Raw genomic sequence first — 13,701 nt, forward strand, 5'->3', positions numbered from 1 at the left:
GGTTTCGGATTGACCCCCCACGTCCCAACTTTCGAATCCGTACGTCGAGCCGTTTAGATTTGTGCCCAACTGTTCACGGACGCACGCACGGACGATCATGCGATTCTACAAGCTGCATCTGACTTCGTCAGATGAGCTAAAAACAATGGTGAATACTGATCATGAAGCACTGTCATCCCAAAATAATCGGTGAACAGATAATATCATAATAGAAACAAAGACCAGAGTAATGGTGCAATCAATAGACACAGCAGGATGATGGTAGTAACAATCATACTAACCACTCGCCTCTTCTGAATGCCGGCATGCCACGCGATCATGAGTGGGATCAGCAATTAACAGACATGCGGTTTTGATTTTAGCGTGATCTGTTGTATGATACCAGGTCGATAACAGGTATACGTGCTAGCACGATTGTGGCGAGTGGTTCTACAGTTTGTCGACGTTGAAATCTCGATTGGCTCGATTATTCCTCACGGTTACATTCCCAATCAGTCCGTGCTCGTTTACCCGAACGAAACGAGAGGTTAAAATTGATTTTTCTACACGTCCGAATTTCACGGAATTCTCCCCTGCGCACATCAAGTCAATCCCCGCTTTTAGCGCAGATTAAAACTAATAATACCGAGCAGGCGTGGGAGGTGAGCACAATGCGACGACAAATTCGTGCATGAATTGAAAAGCACGCGATTGCATAGACACTAAAAGAAGAACGAGACACTGGCAGTCAGGCACGTCTCCCTCCTACTCGTGTCGGCACTTCCCTCTAGTCCGCGATGCGTTTGTGCAGCTCGGGTGGGTACGCAGCCACGTGCGCACGTGCGACAGCCCCGACGCCGCCGTGCAATTCACAGGAACAGACAGCATCGCAGCAACGCACCACCGTCCGCCGATCGCTCACAGCATTACCGAATTAAGGCCTACCTTCTGCCCTGGCCATCGCTGACCCTCTTTGTCGTCTGGTCTCCGTTGACGGCAGGCAGAGTGGCGAGCTCCTTGCCAAGGTCATTGTTGTTGGGAGACAGGCCCAGCAGCTGCCTGACCCGCGCTGACCTGACATCGATGATGGTGTCCGTGTAACCGATCTCCTGCAGGTACCTGCGGTCACACACAGCAGCAACAAGCTGACTGGCCTGCTTTAGGTTCTCTCACGTCAGCACGCAAGCAAACGCTTCATTTGTACTCGTACTGCATCCTACTCATATAGTACTAGATGGACACACTACACGTAAAAATTCCATCCTTTCTGCGACTTCCCGTTTCTGAATCTTATTTGCGACAATTATCACAGCTATTATTATGTGATAAAACGAAGGGGAAACCACGAAAGGCAGGGGCGTAAATCCTGGGGGGATGGGGGATGCATCCCCCCCCGCTCTTGAAGGATCAAATATCTACAAATATCACCCTTGAAATTAAAAAAAAAAAGAAAAAAAAAGAATAGCCAAAAAGCCAAAAACACGTGAAATTGTGAGAAATTGCAATTCTTACCTGTGTTTTAATACATGTACTATAGTAACCTAACTGTGTACGCTCTTTGATAAGTCATGAAAAGTGTTTTGAATCCTAACTTGTAGGGTTGAGTCTAGGGTTGAGATAGTGTCATCAGACATAAGAATATGGCCCACAGTATGCCTCAGATTGCAGGAAAATGGCTTAAATATTTCAAAATTTTCTGTGGGGGCATGCCCCCACACCCCCCTAGCACTGGCATGCCTACGGCATGCGGGCCTGCCTGCAGCAATGTTCATTTCGCCCCCAGCTATCGCCGATCATCCCCCCACTCCTTGGTACGGATTTACGCCCCTGACGAAAGGGTTTCATTTTTTATGACAAACAATGTAGGGAATTTAATTTTATGAATTAGTGTTTGTGCGTCATATGCACTGCAAATTAACACTTGGGTGAGTGAGCAACTAGTAAATTACATTTTAGTTCAACTTTGAGAGTTTTAAGAGCTAGCATATATCTGGTTCTCCATTGATCACAGTATTAGTTCACAGCTTAATTAAAGCAGAGTAGAGAAATTCCATTAGCTGCTGATAATGGTGATATCATATCCCACTGATTTCACTGTAATATAATATTATTGATCTCAAGAAGACTCAAATAAACCTGAACATTACACTTTAGCTCTTAAACAGTATTCAACTTAAAGAAGGCTAACAGAAAAGCAGACATTACTTGTAAAAAGCCCCCCCTCCCCCCGAGGCAAAATCTGGCTTCAACAAACTCATTGTGTGCACAACTCTGCTTGCACTGGCCGCTTCAACGTTTTTTGCTCGAGTTATTTACGAACAGTACTTACTGTCTCAGTAGTTGTCTGCCCTGCTTCCACGAATGATTCTCAACACCTGTCAGATAGTTATCTCCGTTGAGGTCCTCTGAAAGAATGAGAGAGCGCTGCACACAGGCGGACAACATCTGTTCAATGTCAACTGTTTACACATACGTGAAACATCCCACCGCCACACGAAATTACCCAAAGATATAAGCCTCGTCCACACGAGACCTCGTATTTATGAAATACGAACCTCGTTCACACGAGACCTCGTATTTATGAAATACGGTATTTGCGAAATACCGAATCTGAGACAAATACGCGGCCGAGCGTTCACACGGTGATTCGCGGCTCCAGAAATACGGTATTTGCGAGCTGCGAGCTGCTTTAAACAATCAAGCGAACAATGTGAAATAAACAATGCAATGCGCACCAACTGCCGATAAAATACGTAGACGGGTCAGCGCTCGACAGTTCCACTCGCGTTACACTGGAACTGTCGAGCGTGGACCAGTCTATAAAATACGCGGCTTCAGAAATCCGGTATTTAGCGTTCACACGAGAAATGCGCGGTCCAAGAGATCCGGTATTTCTCAAGCACGGCAAATTATTCGGGGTCTGGGAAGCCGCGTATTTACATCAAATACCAGATCTGTTTAGATACCGTATTTTTTGGACTGCGCTTTTTGCCACGTGTGAACGCTAAATACCAGATTTCTTGCTACGTGTGAACGCGGCTATAATTATACGCGATCGATTATCATTTTTCTGCCGTGCAAAGAAAACTAGGATGCTGCTGCTAACCTGCTTCCTCCAACTCTTTATTGTCTGGCAGCATGTCTGCACCATACTTCAACTTGTGGAACCTGGCCCTGAAAGCAAAAAACATGCCACGGATGTAGTACACTGCAAATTTTGGACCCAACTGAAGCCCCGTTTCGATTATAGATCATGTGGTGGGAAGAAGCCCAAGCTGGCTCAAGGCATGCGGCATCGTTGCACTAAGCCTGGCAGCTGCATCACGAATATCACGTGATGCCATACTAGAAATCAACATGTTATAGATGCATTTCATATATATATACATTCTGCTAAACCTACTGTGACATATAGAAAGCATGATACCGAAAAATCATTATCCATGTCCTAGGGATTTATGAGTAAGTACCTACTGCTGCCTATTTGACACCTATTCAGTCTTGATTAGGCACCTGCCATGATTACGCTCCAAGTCAAATAGCTACTAATTGATGGTTTCCTATCTTGGATAATAGGATTATATATGTTGCAACTTGCACCATTTACGCATCCAAGCTATACTTAAAACCTATGATTGCAGCTCGGCAAATCACAGAATCCTATTAGTTTGCAATGCCCCATATTTACGAGATCTGCACGAGCGTGCGACTAAAGGTCTACATAATGTCACCAAGCGTCTGCCTGGGAACGTCACAAAATGTCTGCTCAAGAATTTCGACAAATGTCTGCCTGAGAATGTCACGAAATATGCACACGAGAATGTCACCAAATGTCTATAGGAGAATATCACCAAATGTCTGCCCAAGAACATCACGAAATATGCACATGCAAATGTCACCAACTATTTGCAGGATAATGTCACCAAATGTCTGCGTGACAATGTCACCAATTGTCTGCAAGAGAATAACACCAAATTTTTACACGAGAATGTCATCAAATGTCGACATAATGTCAATATATGTCTTAAGGAAAACGTGACAAAATACCTACACGGGAATGTCACCAAATGTGGGTGCAAAAATATCACCAAATGACTGCGTAAAAATGACACGAAATGTCACCAAATGTCTGCAGAGATGTGTCAACAAATGTCTGCAGTCAGACAACTTGGCTGTAGGCCACACAAGCTGTTATATGCTAGCGACCTTTCATCAGATGGCAAGCTATTAGCATTTACTACCCGTGGCATACATAGTCGAAAAACTCAATTTACTCTACCTGGTCCAGGTGGCCTGTTTAGGTGCACTATGCCGATGCACATGCCCTAAGGATCCTATTACAGCCTACAGTTAGCTACTCTAACAGTGCAGTCTAGCCGTTCGCAGTTACTTCCTTGTTACAAATCATTCTGTATGTCACGGTTCATTCACACCGCCTCACCGTAAAAGCTAAAACCTCAAAGAACGGCGAGAAATTCTGTGCTTGCTCATTTCGGTACGTTAATTAAGGCATTTATGCCTCGTTGATTCAATATTGAAAACACCAACATAATAGATGGTTGGGCTAGGTTGGGGACATGCGACGGTCACCTGCTACTAGAAAAAGTCCTCGGCAATAGGCCAATCACAGCAAAATCTAGAAATGGATTTCCCAGGTACCAATCATGTACATCCAACCGTGATTGCAAGTAATTCTAGGACTCCTCAGGTGGTCGTGCGAATTGACTGCTTCGCTTTTACTCGGATGTTACAGTTACAATAATTGGAACGTCCAGCGGGTGGCTGACTGGCTCGTGGGTAATCTGGAGAATGAAGTAGTACTAGCATCTTGCTAGTATGCCTAGGGGAATGATGCAGAATGGACTAGGAAAAACATTCTATCTAGACTTTCATCTTACACGTGTTTTCAGTCACAGAAAAACATCTGCATGGACATTAACAAGTGGCCTCAGCTGGTTTCGGCTGTTTTTTGGGTCCCGGATCCAGGGGCACACTACTGGGGATCCAACAACAGTAGCTGAGAAGGAGGTTGAAGAAAACCAACAGGCTATATAAAACATTGGTTCTATATTCATGAACCCAAATTTTTTGCAACCCCAAAGCTCCCAGGTCGTTCATCATTATGCACACGTGGTGAAGGTGCTGATTGCTGAACAATGAATTATGTAATGCAAGTCACGGCTAATAACCAGGGACACAATGAGCTGAAGGTGTTCTCCCACTGTGGAAGTTCAACTCCCACTGCCCGAGTGCACTGCTCCTCAACAGCCTTTTAGTTGCGCTGGGACGCTCAGACTTTACAAATAGAATCTACTTTACAAATAGTTGACCGATTAACCAGATTTAGCCATGATAAGCTTGTTAACCCTGCCCGATCCCGTTCCACCTGAACAACCTACGCATACGCGATATCCGGCTCTACGTAAAATCGCAATCGCACGTACACACACTAAGAGCAGACGTGCAAGCAGACAGAAAACTGCTTTATTTCATTGCGTGCTATTCGGTCACGTTACGCCGTCGATCGTCGCTGAACTAGCACGGCTGTACCGAGAGAACGCTGCCAGCGTGAAAAGCTCTTCCTGCAGCCGCTACACGCACATGGGGGGCCGCGATACAATTAATGGTCGGAAGAAAGGACAGTGATGGGGAAGCAAAAGCGCAGATGCTTCTCAGTCTTTTCATTACAAAATCGGTTGTCAGGTGCCAAAGTCGGTGTACCCAATCCCATCTAATGACTGGGTACAGCCACCCGGCTCATGCACGTATATAACTTACATTATACGCGATGATAGAAAGCCGCCGCTTTCCATGTATCATTCCCACCGCATTAATGATAGTCCTATCATGATTCATCAAATCTAAATATGTGAGCAGTCACAAACGCCAACTTCAAATCCTGTTAGAGATTGCAGGGATAATAAAGGGCCGGGACACACTAGGCAATTTTATCGGGTGACTCAGTCGAGCGACTCAATCGCCGGTGAAAATCGCCTGATGTATCCAGTCAGTCGCCGCCGATTTAGTCGCACGATTTAGTCGCCCGATTCAATCGCATCGATCAAAACGTTTTGATATTATCGGGCGATTATTTCAGTCGCGCGACTAAATCGTGTGATGTGTCCTCTCGACTCGCGCGATAGAATCGGGCGATATTATCGGGCGATAAAGTCACCCGATTAGATCGCATTAAAATCGCCTAGTGTGTCCGGCCCTTAACGTGCAAGCGCACGAATAACTAGAATGTCGTGAAGTCTTGACACAATTAAAATCCGCTAATATTCTAGTTTAGCTCGTTAGAGGCATGTTTATTCTTAAAAGCAATATTTTTCAAAATACCCCTTAAATACTATTATTTGATACTAAACACGGATGTTACTTTGCAATAAAATGAACATTTCTCTGGATTGGTAAAACTATTTAAAATAATTTTTACAAAGCACAAATGCTTTCAATACAAACATATGCAACAACAGAGAGGCTGCCATCTTCACAGCTGCAGCTAAGATACACTTCTCCTCCCACCTCAGACAAAAAAAGAAATCAACAAAAAACATACTAATACACTATTTTACTGCTGCAATATCATGTCGTATTCACCATACCTGATTCACTATGTACTACACTGACTTACATCTCCTGTCTCACAATATATCACACGGCCTTGTCTACTGCTTCACAATGTATCACACTGACTTACGTCTACTGCTTCACAATGTATCACACTGACTTACGTCTACTGCTTCACAATGTATCACACTGACTTACGTCTACTGCTTCACAATGTATCACACTGACTTACGTCTACTGCTTCACAATGTATCACACGGACTTGTCTACTGCTTCACAATGTATCACACTGACTTTGCCCCAATAGTCACCCCATGTATTATATGGACCAACCCCTTTTGCTTTTTTATATATACTACACGGACTCACCTCTCCTGCTTCAAGGCATACTCAAGCATCTTGATGCGGCGCACAAGATCCCTCTTCAGGTTCTCCTGGCCCTGTCGCTCTCCCTGCAGGAATGCGATCCTCGCCTGCAAGAGCAAACAAGACCAATAAGTACGGTAGCCCTTTCCCATCACTGACCACGTCCCTTAGTTGCAACATCATCATCAGTATCCGCATCAGATTCACTTAGTGTATGTTTGTTCTCTTCCAAGAACCCTCACCTCCCTTCGTGCATAGATTGATCATTATATCTTTTAAAGCATCACCTCCTCACCCTGGTATAATGACCATGGTCTCCTTTAAACCACAAACTCCTTCCAGGGATATACTAGTCATGGTCTCCCTTAAATCATCACCTTCTCCCCCCAGTATACTAATCGCTGTCTCTCTTTAACCCTCACCTCCTCCAATGGATATACTGTCCACTGTCTCCTTAAACCATCACCTCTTCCCCAAGGATAGAACTGATAATTATCTTCATTAAACTGTCACCAGCTGCTCAGGAGTATGTGTATGCATCAGTCTACCAGGACTGGTAGACCGATGCATATATATATCTCAAATACATCCACAAATAAAAATAGGAAGTAAAATTTATTTTCAATTACTAGAAGTTATGCTAGTTATTCAAAATCGCCAATGATTCGTGGTTTTATAATATATGAAGTAGCATAATAATAACACATGTACATGCGCAGTCTTAAATATTGCAAGAATTACTTTTCAAATGATGCCACATGCACAAGTGCATTTAATTCTGACAGAATTGCATCCGATTCTGTAACGTAAGTGGTTTCAGACCTGTACCGCATTACTTTCTGCAAATGCCCATTAATAACGAAATATAGAGACAGGGCCTCATGGGAAACAAGTTACATCAGCAAGCTGTAACCTACAACAAGAAATCAACAAAGAAATTGCAATCGCTGCATATTTCGGTCAAAGTAACGATCGATATACGAGAGGTCTAAGGTGTGTTATCCCCTACTGTAGACACGTGTGCTCTTGTGCAAGCAATACCAAGTATCACAGTGGTATGGAAAATATGAGAAGCATCGTGAAAATTGTTGGTAATCCTTAATTTGAACTAGCACCTTCTCCCGAGGGATACACTGATCAATAATTATGTATCCTAGACTGCCAACCTCCCCCCTCCCGGTAGGATTACTTTCTACCATAGAACATCACCTCTCTAAAGATGAACTGCTCATTATCTCCCCTAAACTGTCACCTCCGCCCCCAAGGAGAGAATGATCAAATCATATCAAGAATACCTCTCCCATGAATTTAAGCATCTCCACCACTGCCAATCACTCTAAAGTGAGACTGATTATCCTCTACTCATAGACCAGTTTCGCAGAATCGACTGAATCATACTATTAAGGAGTGATTACTGCTATTAGGGATTACTTTGAGTGAATGAATGTATCTATCCATATCCATTTTACTTAGATATGGGTATGAGTTCTTGCAGATTTGGAGGGAGGGGGGTAAAGGAGAGTTAGGGTTACGTGGTCAAGGCAGTATTTACAGACAGGAAAACGCTAGGTCACCAATTAATTAGACAATGCACGGCCTCGGACCACGTTTCTCGGCACCTCGCCATATGTTGCGGTTTAGAAGCAGCTGGTGAGCCGGAGACAGCTTATTGATTCATACATCCATCATGGGCATGTATTTATGATGTGCCAGCTAGACCATTTGCTAGGATGTACATGCTGGATCTACAACACCCTCTACATCCAGCTAAGCACCATTCACAGCTTAGGATTTACTAGCAGCAATCGAGTTTGCTCAGTTGCCACAGCAACTGACATGGGTTCTTACAAAACCTTAGCTCTTATTGGATTTTTACTGCCTCTGATTAAAAATCGGCCACAGGATACTAAATTTCCCGTTCTTGTGTATGAATACAAATCAACACTAGATTCAGCCAAGGACATTCTCCTCTAAGGACAGTGGACCACTTTGCAGTAGAATTAGATGACTTATACTGGCTGAACCAAAGTGACTGACTTCATTTTTGAGAAGAGTCTGCACTGTGCAGCACATGTATGTATAATGTCGAGAGGCAACTTTGGACTGTATAAACATGGATATTTACTGAATCATAGACACGTAAATAACAAAGTTGCTATATTATTAATTATTTTACCATGGAAGGGCATCATTAACACCTGGTTGGCATCTTACTCGTAACTCTCAGATTAAATACAGTATCGTATTCACAGAACCGCTCTATGGTTTATTCACAAACTTATCTGATGACATACAGTAACAACCTGCGTATAAGACCCTGCATTTTTCTAAGTTAGCCTAAAAAGGTTCTTATATAAATTATAATTGGTGTTTACTGAGAAATTAGGCTATTTAGGTTTTTAAATAGGTCCTTATTTTCTTAAGAAAAAAAAGTGCTTGTTGCTGGTAGAATATTGGTGCTGTCCATTGCTTATATAAAATATGCATATTATAGATTATTAATCTATTATTATTCACTCCTGATTATATCATGCAGCACAGTAATTATACTGATATTTCCCTGAAGAGTATATATATATACATGTGTAAAATACTACACGTTATCATTCATACCTATGACGAACAAACTGTAACGTTACTAACCATAACGGTACTAACTATGTTTTTGTTGTGTTGCTTAAAAATATATAGACTACTCATTAAATGTTCTATGCTAAAACACAAGTCAGCAAGCAAGAAATGACAGGAGAAATACTGCTCAATCAAAGGTGAGCCATTTTTTTCCATGTCCATTTTCTGTAACGTTACTAACCGGAATTAAAGTTCCCATCACAACTCAAAGGAAAGCCTAAATGTTTTTTATTTCACATATATGTAGAAGGTCTAGACTAGAAGTATTGTTGGTATTATTACTGAGATTGAACACAGTTCAACACACATACATTTTCATTTTACAGGCCAGAAATATCTATAATAACCTTTAAAGTGTAACGTTACTAACCGTGGAATTGCCCATATAATTATGTCTAAATGACTGCAGTCTAGACAAATACAAACCCTATTCTAGGTTATGTTATTTCTTTTTATGCCCAATAAACATCAACAAAATAAAACTAGATTGTTTTTAGCTTGTATTAGTTGATTTATGAATTTTTACGTGTTAACTGTAAAATTTTATCAAATAAGAACCTGTTTCAAATTTTAGGCTAAAACGAGTTGTTGTGTCAAGGGGGTTCAAATGGAAAATCTTAGCCTAACAGGTTCTTTAAAATCACTAGGTTCTTATACGCGTGTTTTTACTGTATTCACGATTCATCTTTACAAATTTCATTTCATTCATTAAAAAATGTAAATTTCAGCATTAGTGATTAGTTAATGTGATGACCGGTATGTGAAGACCAGGCTGCGCACAGCCCCTGAGAATTACGCATGCTAATTCAACAGTGCCCATTGAAGCTTGCTGTGGGAAATTTACTCTAGGTTAAAAACATATTGACTTTCAATTAGTAAAAACCACAATCACACGCACGTTTTATTCCATGAATCTAAACCCAGAACCAAAGTCTGGATGCCAAAAAATAGGTAGGGAATTCAATGAGTGGTGTAAAATAAACATGAGCATAAATTAAGAGTAAGCTATATCAGCAAATGTATGAAAACGAAGTCCCATCAAACAATAAATGCTGTAACGAAAAAGGTAACATCACTCAGCTGTTTACGACGCTGTAGGAATTAAACCCTAAATTGTAGAAAAATTGTCCTGGTCATGAATTCGTTAAGTTAAATTTATAGAAACCTGTACTGAGTTCACGAGTGGTTATAACAGAACGTCAACATTCGCAACTATCTACATACATATGCCCTCGTGTGTTTGACTGCTCTACCTGTATTAACCACATTGATGCGCACTGTACGCCCGTGAGTGCAGGAGTATCTATTAAGTATTATACACATGCACGCACGCACACATTCACTGCACTCCGTAGCTAACCTGTCAGAGAATGTCAATGCGCTTAAAAGCTTACGATTTTGATAACTGTGCGAATCTGAAGTGCCATTTTATTGAACATGTTGATGTCTGGAGGGAGAGAGAGAAAATTAACTCAAACAATTTATTGCCTGAATAAAAATCCGGATACCAGAGAGATGATATTTCTTGCTTTTAAATTATATGACTCTAGCACTTATCATAAATTTAATAATTGAATTGGGGTTTAGTAATGAAATGCACACAGGTTTACTGTTCGATATCTGCGAGACAGCAGTTCACCAAGCTGATTTTAAAATTCACTAGCTCATGTCATGGATGAAGGTTACTGCTAATGGAAGGGTAAAATATAAAGCTAATGAGGTTAGAAAATCAGGTGAAAAATTCGAAAAACAAGGTAATAAAGGGGTAAATATAATAAAAAACCTCTCATTGAAATTATTTACCCTTGTTATGGATGACAACTACTGCTACAGCAGACCTGTATATAGTATATTATAGATAATGAATAATTTAACTGCAACTAATAATGAATGCTGAAATATTGTCACCTAAAGTTACTCATTCAAAAGATTGAAAATTATTAATGCCCCATGTGTATTATACTAAAATAAACATCAATAATGCAACAAATGTAATCACTGTAGGAGACATCTAGTACACAACCAATTTGGGCAATGTCGAGATTAGAACAACCAAACTTTTATGTTTTCAGACAGAAATCTGTATATATGCCTGATCACAGTCATCCCCCATTGATAAAACTATACTGTCTATTCCTTTAAAAGTCTTGTACCAATGCAAACTATAACTTTAAAACAATCAGTTCCATGTGCTAGTTTAAGCTCAAGGTGTCAACATTAACAAATCAGCCAATCAAACACTCAACTGGCAGCATGAGTCCCACGCCTGTGCACCGTGTTGTGACGTGAGACCTACAGAGGCACCAACTGTAGCACGCAATTAATTAGTATTTAACATAAATTTAAAAAATGGGATGTGAAAAAAATATTCTACCACTATTCTGAGATCACTGTATATCACATCTGTACTATAAATTACATCATACACTTCCTCAAAATCTATGTGTCAGACTGTTTTTAATTAAATAGCATTTCCATAACTAATAATAAAGGTGAAGTGTTTTGCAATATATGTGTTCCATATTAACCATGAATAATATATTGCTTTTGTTAAGTTCAATGTTAGTTCTGCCAGTATAATCTGACCAAGCAATTTAGTCAATCAATTGTTGTTAAGTGTTATTAACACGTTCAACGCTGCCGGTGTTAAAGAGAAAGTAGCCTCTAGGATTTTACTGCATACAACTGTACTTAGTATAAACACAGACAGTCACTAGTCGCTAGTACTAACCTAAGACACCGTCTTCAATGCATTTTCGAATATGACATAAAACCGGAAAGGAAAGTTATCCATCAAGCGCGAACCAACGAACGAGCACCCACTACCCCAACATACAAGCATCGGAACTCCGGCGAACCGAACAAGAAATACAAATAGGAGCGTCTCCATAGCACACACCTCGTACCACACACGTTCCCTGGTAAATCGCTATTGTCAAACACATCTTTCTAGGCCAAAACAAAATATAGGTGTGGTTACCGTTTTCCGACCGACCCCTATTTTTCCCAGCGACCCTAAACATTTTATTGTCAATTTGCTTTAAAGTGAAAAAAAAAAGATAAAAAAAATATTAAAAAAAAATGAATTGGACAGTTCCTGCCTTCAAAAGGCCCACAACGCACATCCTTCGGACATGGTTCGTCAAAGAACGATGTTCAATCTAAAATAACAATGTTTTCGCTACCTACTACCTATTTTTATTCGGCATGAAGGGTAACCACACCTATATTTTTGTTTTGGCCTTACCGGAAAAAATAAGTATACGTTGAATGATATCATAAAACAAACTTTCGAAAATGCAACGGTGTCGTGGCATTTGAGACGAAAATGCCACGAAAATGTCAGTTTTTTCGCGTGTTTTCATATCAATATATTATTATGACGGGGTAACGATTTCCTTACTATTGAACGTGTAAGGGTGAGATAACACTATGCAGAGTAAATGTGTCAGTTTGGTTAGCTTTCCTGCAAAGGAAATGTGGTAAATCAAAAAGTGAATACGTTGTAAAAACCCGAAAATCCCCCGCTAAATCCGAAAAACCTGTAAAAACCCCGAAAATCCCGAAAATTCCGCAGGGCGAAGGTGCTTTGTTGAAGGATTGTTTACTCTAGGTTCTAGGGTTATTTTCAGTAAATTTATGTTAAAATACGCTACATAAAAAGTTTCACATGGTTACAATTACCATTGAAAATATTATTAAAAAATGTTTTAAAACGAACGACTACAGTTGATTACAACGACGGTTCGGCCACTCAAAGCGCACGATCTGATAAGTTGCGCAAAACCACTTTTCAGCCAAGGGCTACAGACAAGGGGTGTTTCGTTATTTTATTTTCATTTAAAAGCAAAAGGATTGTAATTTATCTTATAAACGACATATAGTTTCAGTTATAATATGGATAAATTTGCCTAAAATGAATATTGTTCGGTTAAATAGCATTTAGGTATAAATATAATTGCACCTTTGTGATTTAGCCCTCGGTCTGTAACGTGCAAATAAATTCAAATGCGCCACTTTTTCGGGTGGCAGCACGGTCGCGGTATCATGGCGCCGTTCAAATTTTGTAGCGTTGATGTGTAATTAATTATAAACAATTAACATTAGGTATATCTGGTAACAAATACGTGGGGTATAGACGATTTGTTATACGAG

General features: G+C 40.7%; 1 protein-coding gene across 5 annotated transcripts in view; it reads right to left on the reverse strand.

Annotated features, from left to right (window-relative positions):
- LOC106808300 (striatin-3-like) overlaps window positions 1–13,701 on the reverse strand; it is a 32,840-nt gene that overhangs the window by 15,901 nt on the left and 3,238 nt on the right. For all 5 annotated transcript variants that reach the window (XR_001393764.1, XM_014810958.1, XM_014810970.1 and 2 more), the window contains exons 2-5: window positions 6,919–7,022; window positions 3,086–3,153; window positions 2,309–2,384; window positions 925–1,098 (exon numbers count right to left, since the gene is read on the reverse strand). Coding sequence is in view for 4 of the 5 variants with exons in the window: in XM_014810958.1 (XP_014666444.1) it covers window positions 925–1,098; window positions 2,309–2,384; window positions 3,086–3,153; window positions 6,919–7,022 (422 nt within the window). In the remaining variant the exon portion in view is untranslated. The remainder of the gene's footprint in view (window positions 1–924; window positions 1,099–2,308; window positions 2,385–3,085; window positions 3,154–6,918; window positions 7,023–13,701) is intronic.

This window comes from Priapulus caudatus, unplaced genomic scaffold (genome assembly GCF_000485595.1).
Source record: "Priapulus caudatus unplaced genomic scaffold, Priapulus_caudatus-5.0.1 Scaffold13, whole genome shotgun sequence".
In the NCBI taxonomy this organism is placed as follows: Eukaryota; Metazoa; Priapulida; class Priapulimorpha; order Priapulimorphida; family Priapulidae; genus Priapulus; species Priapulus caudatus.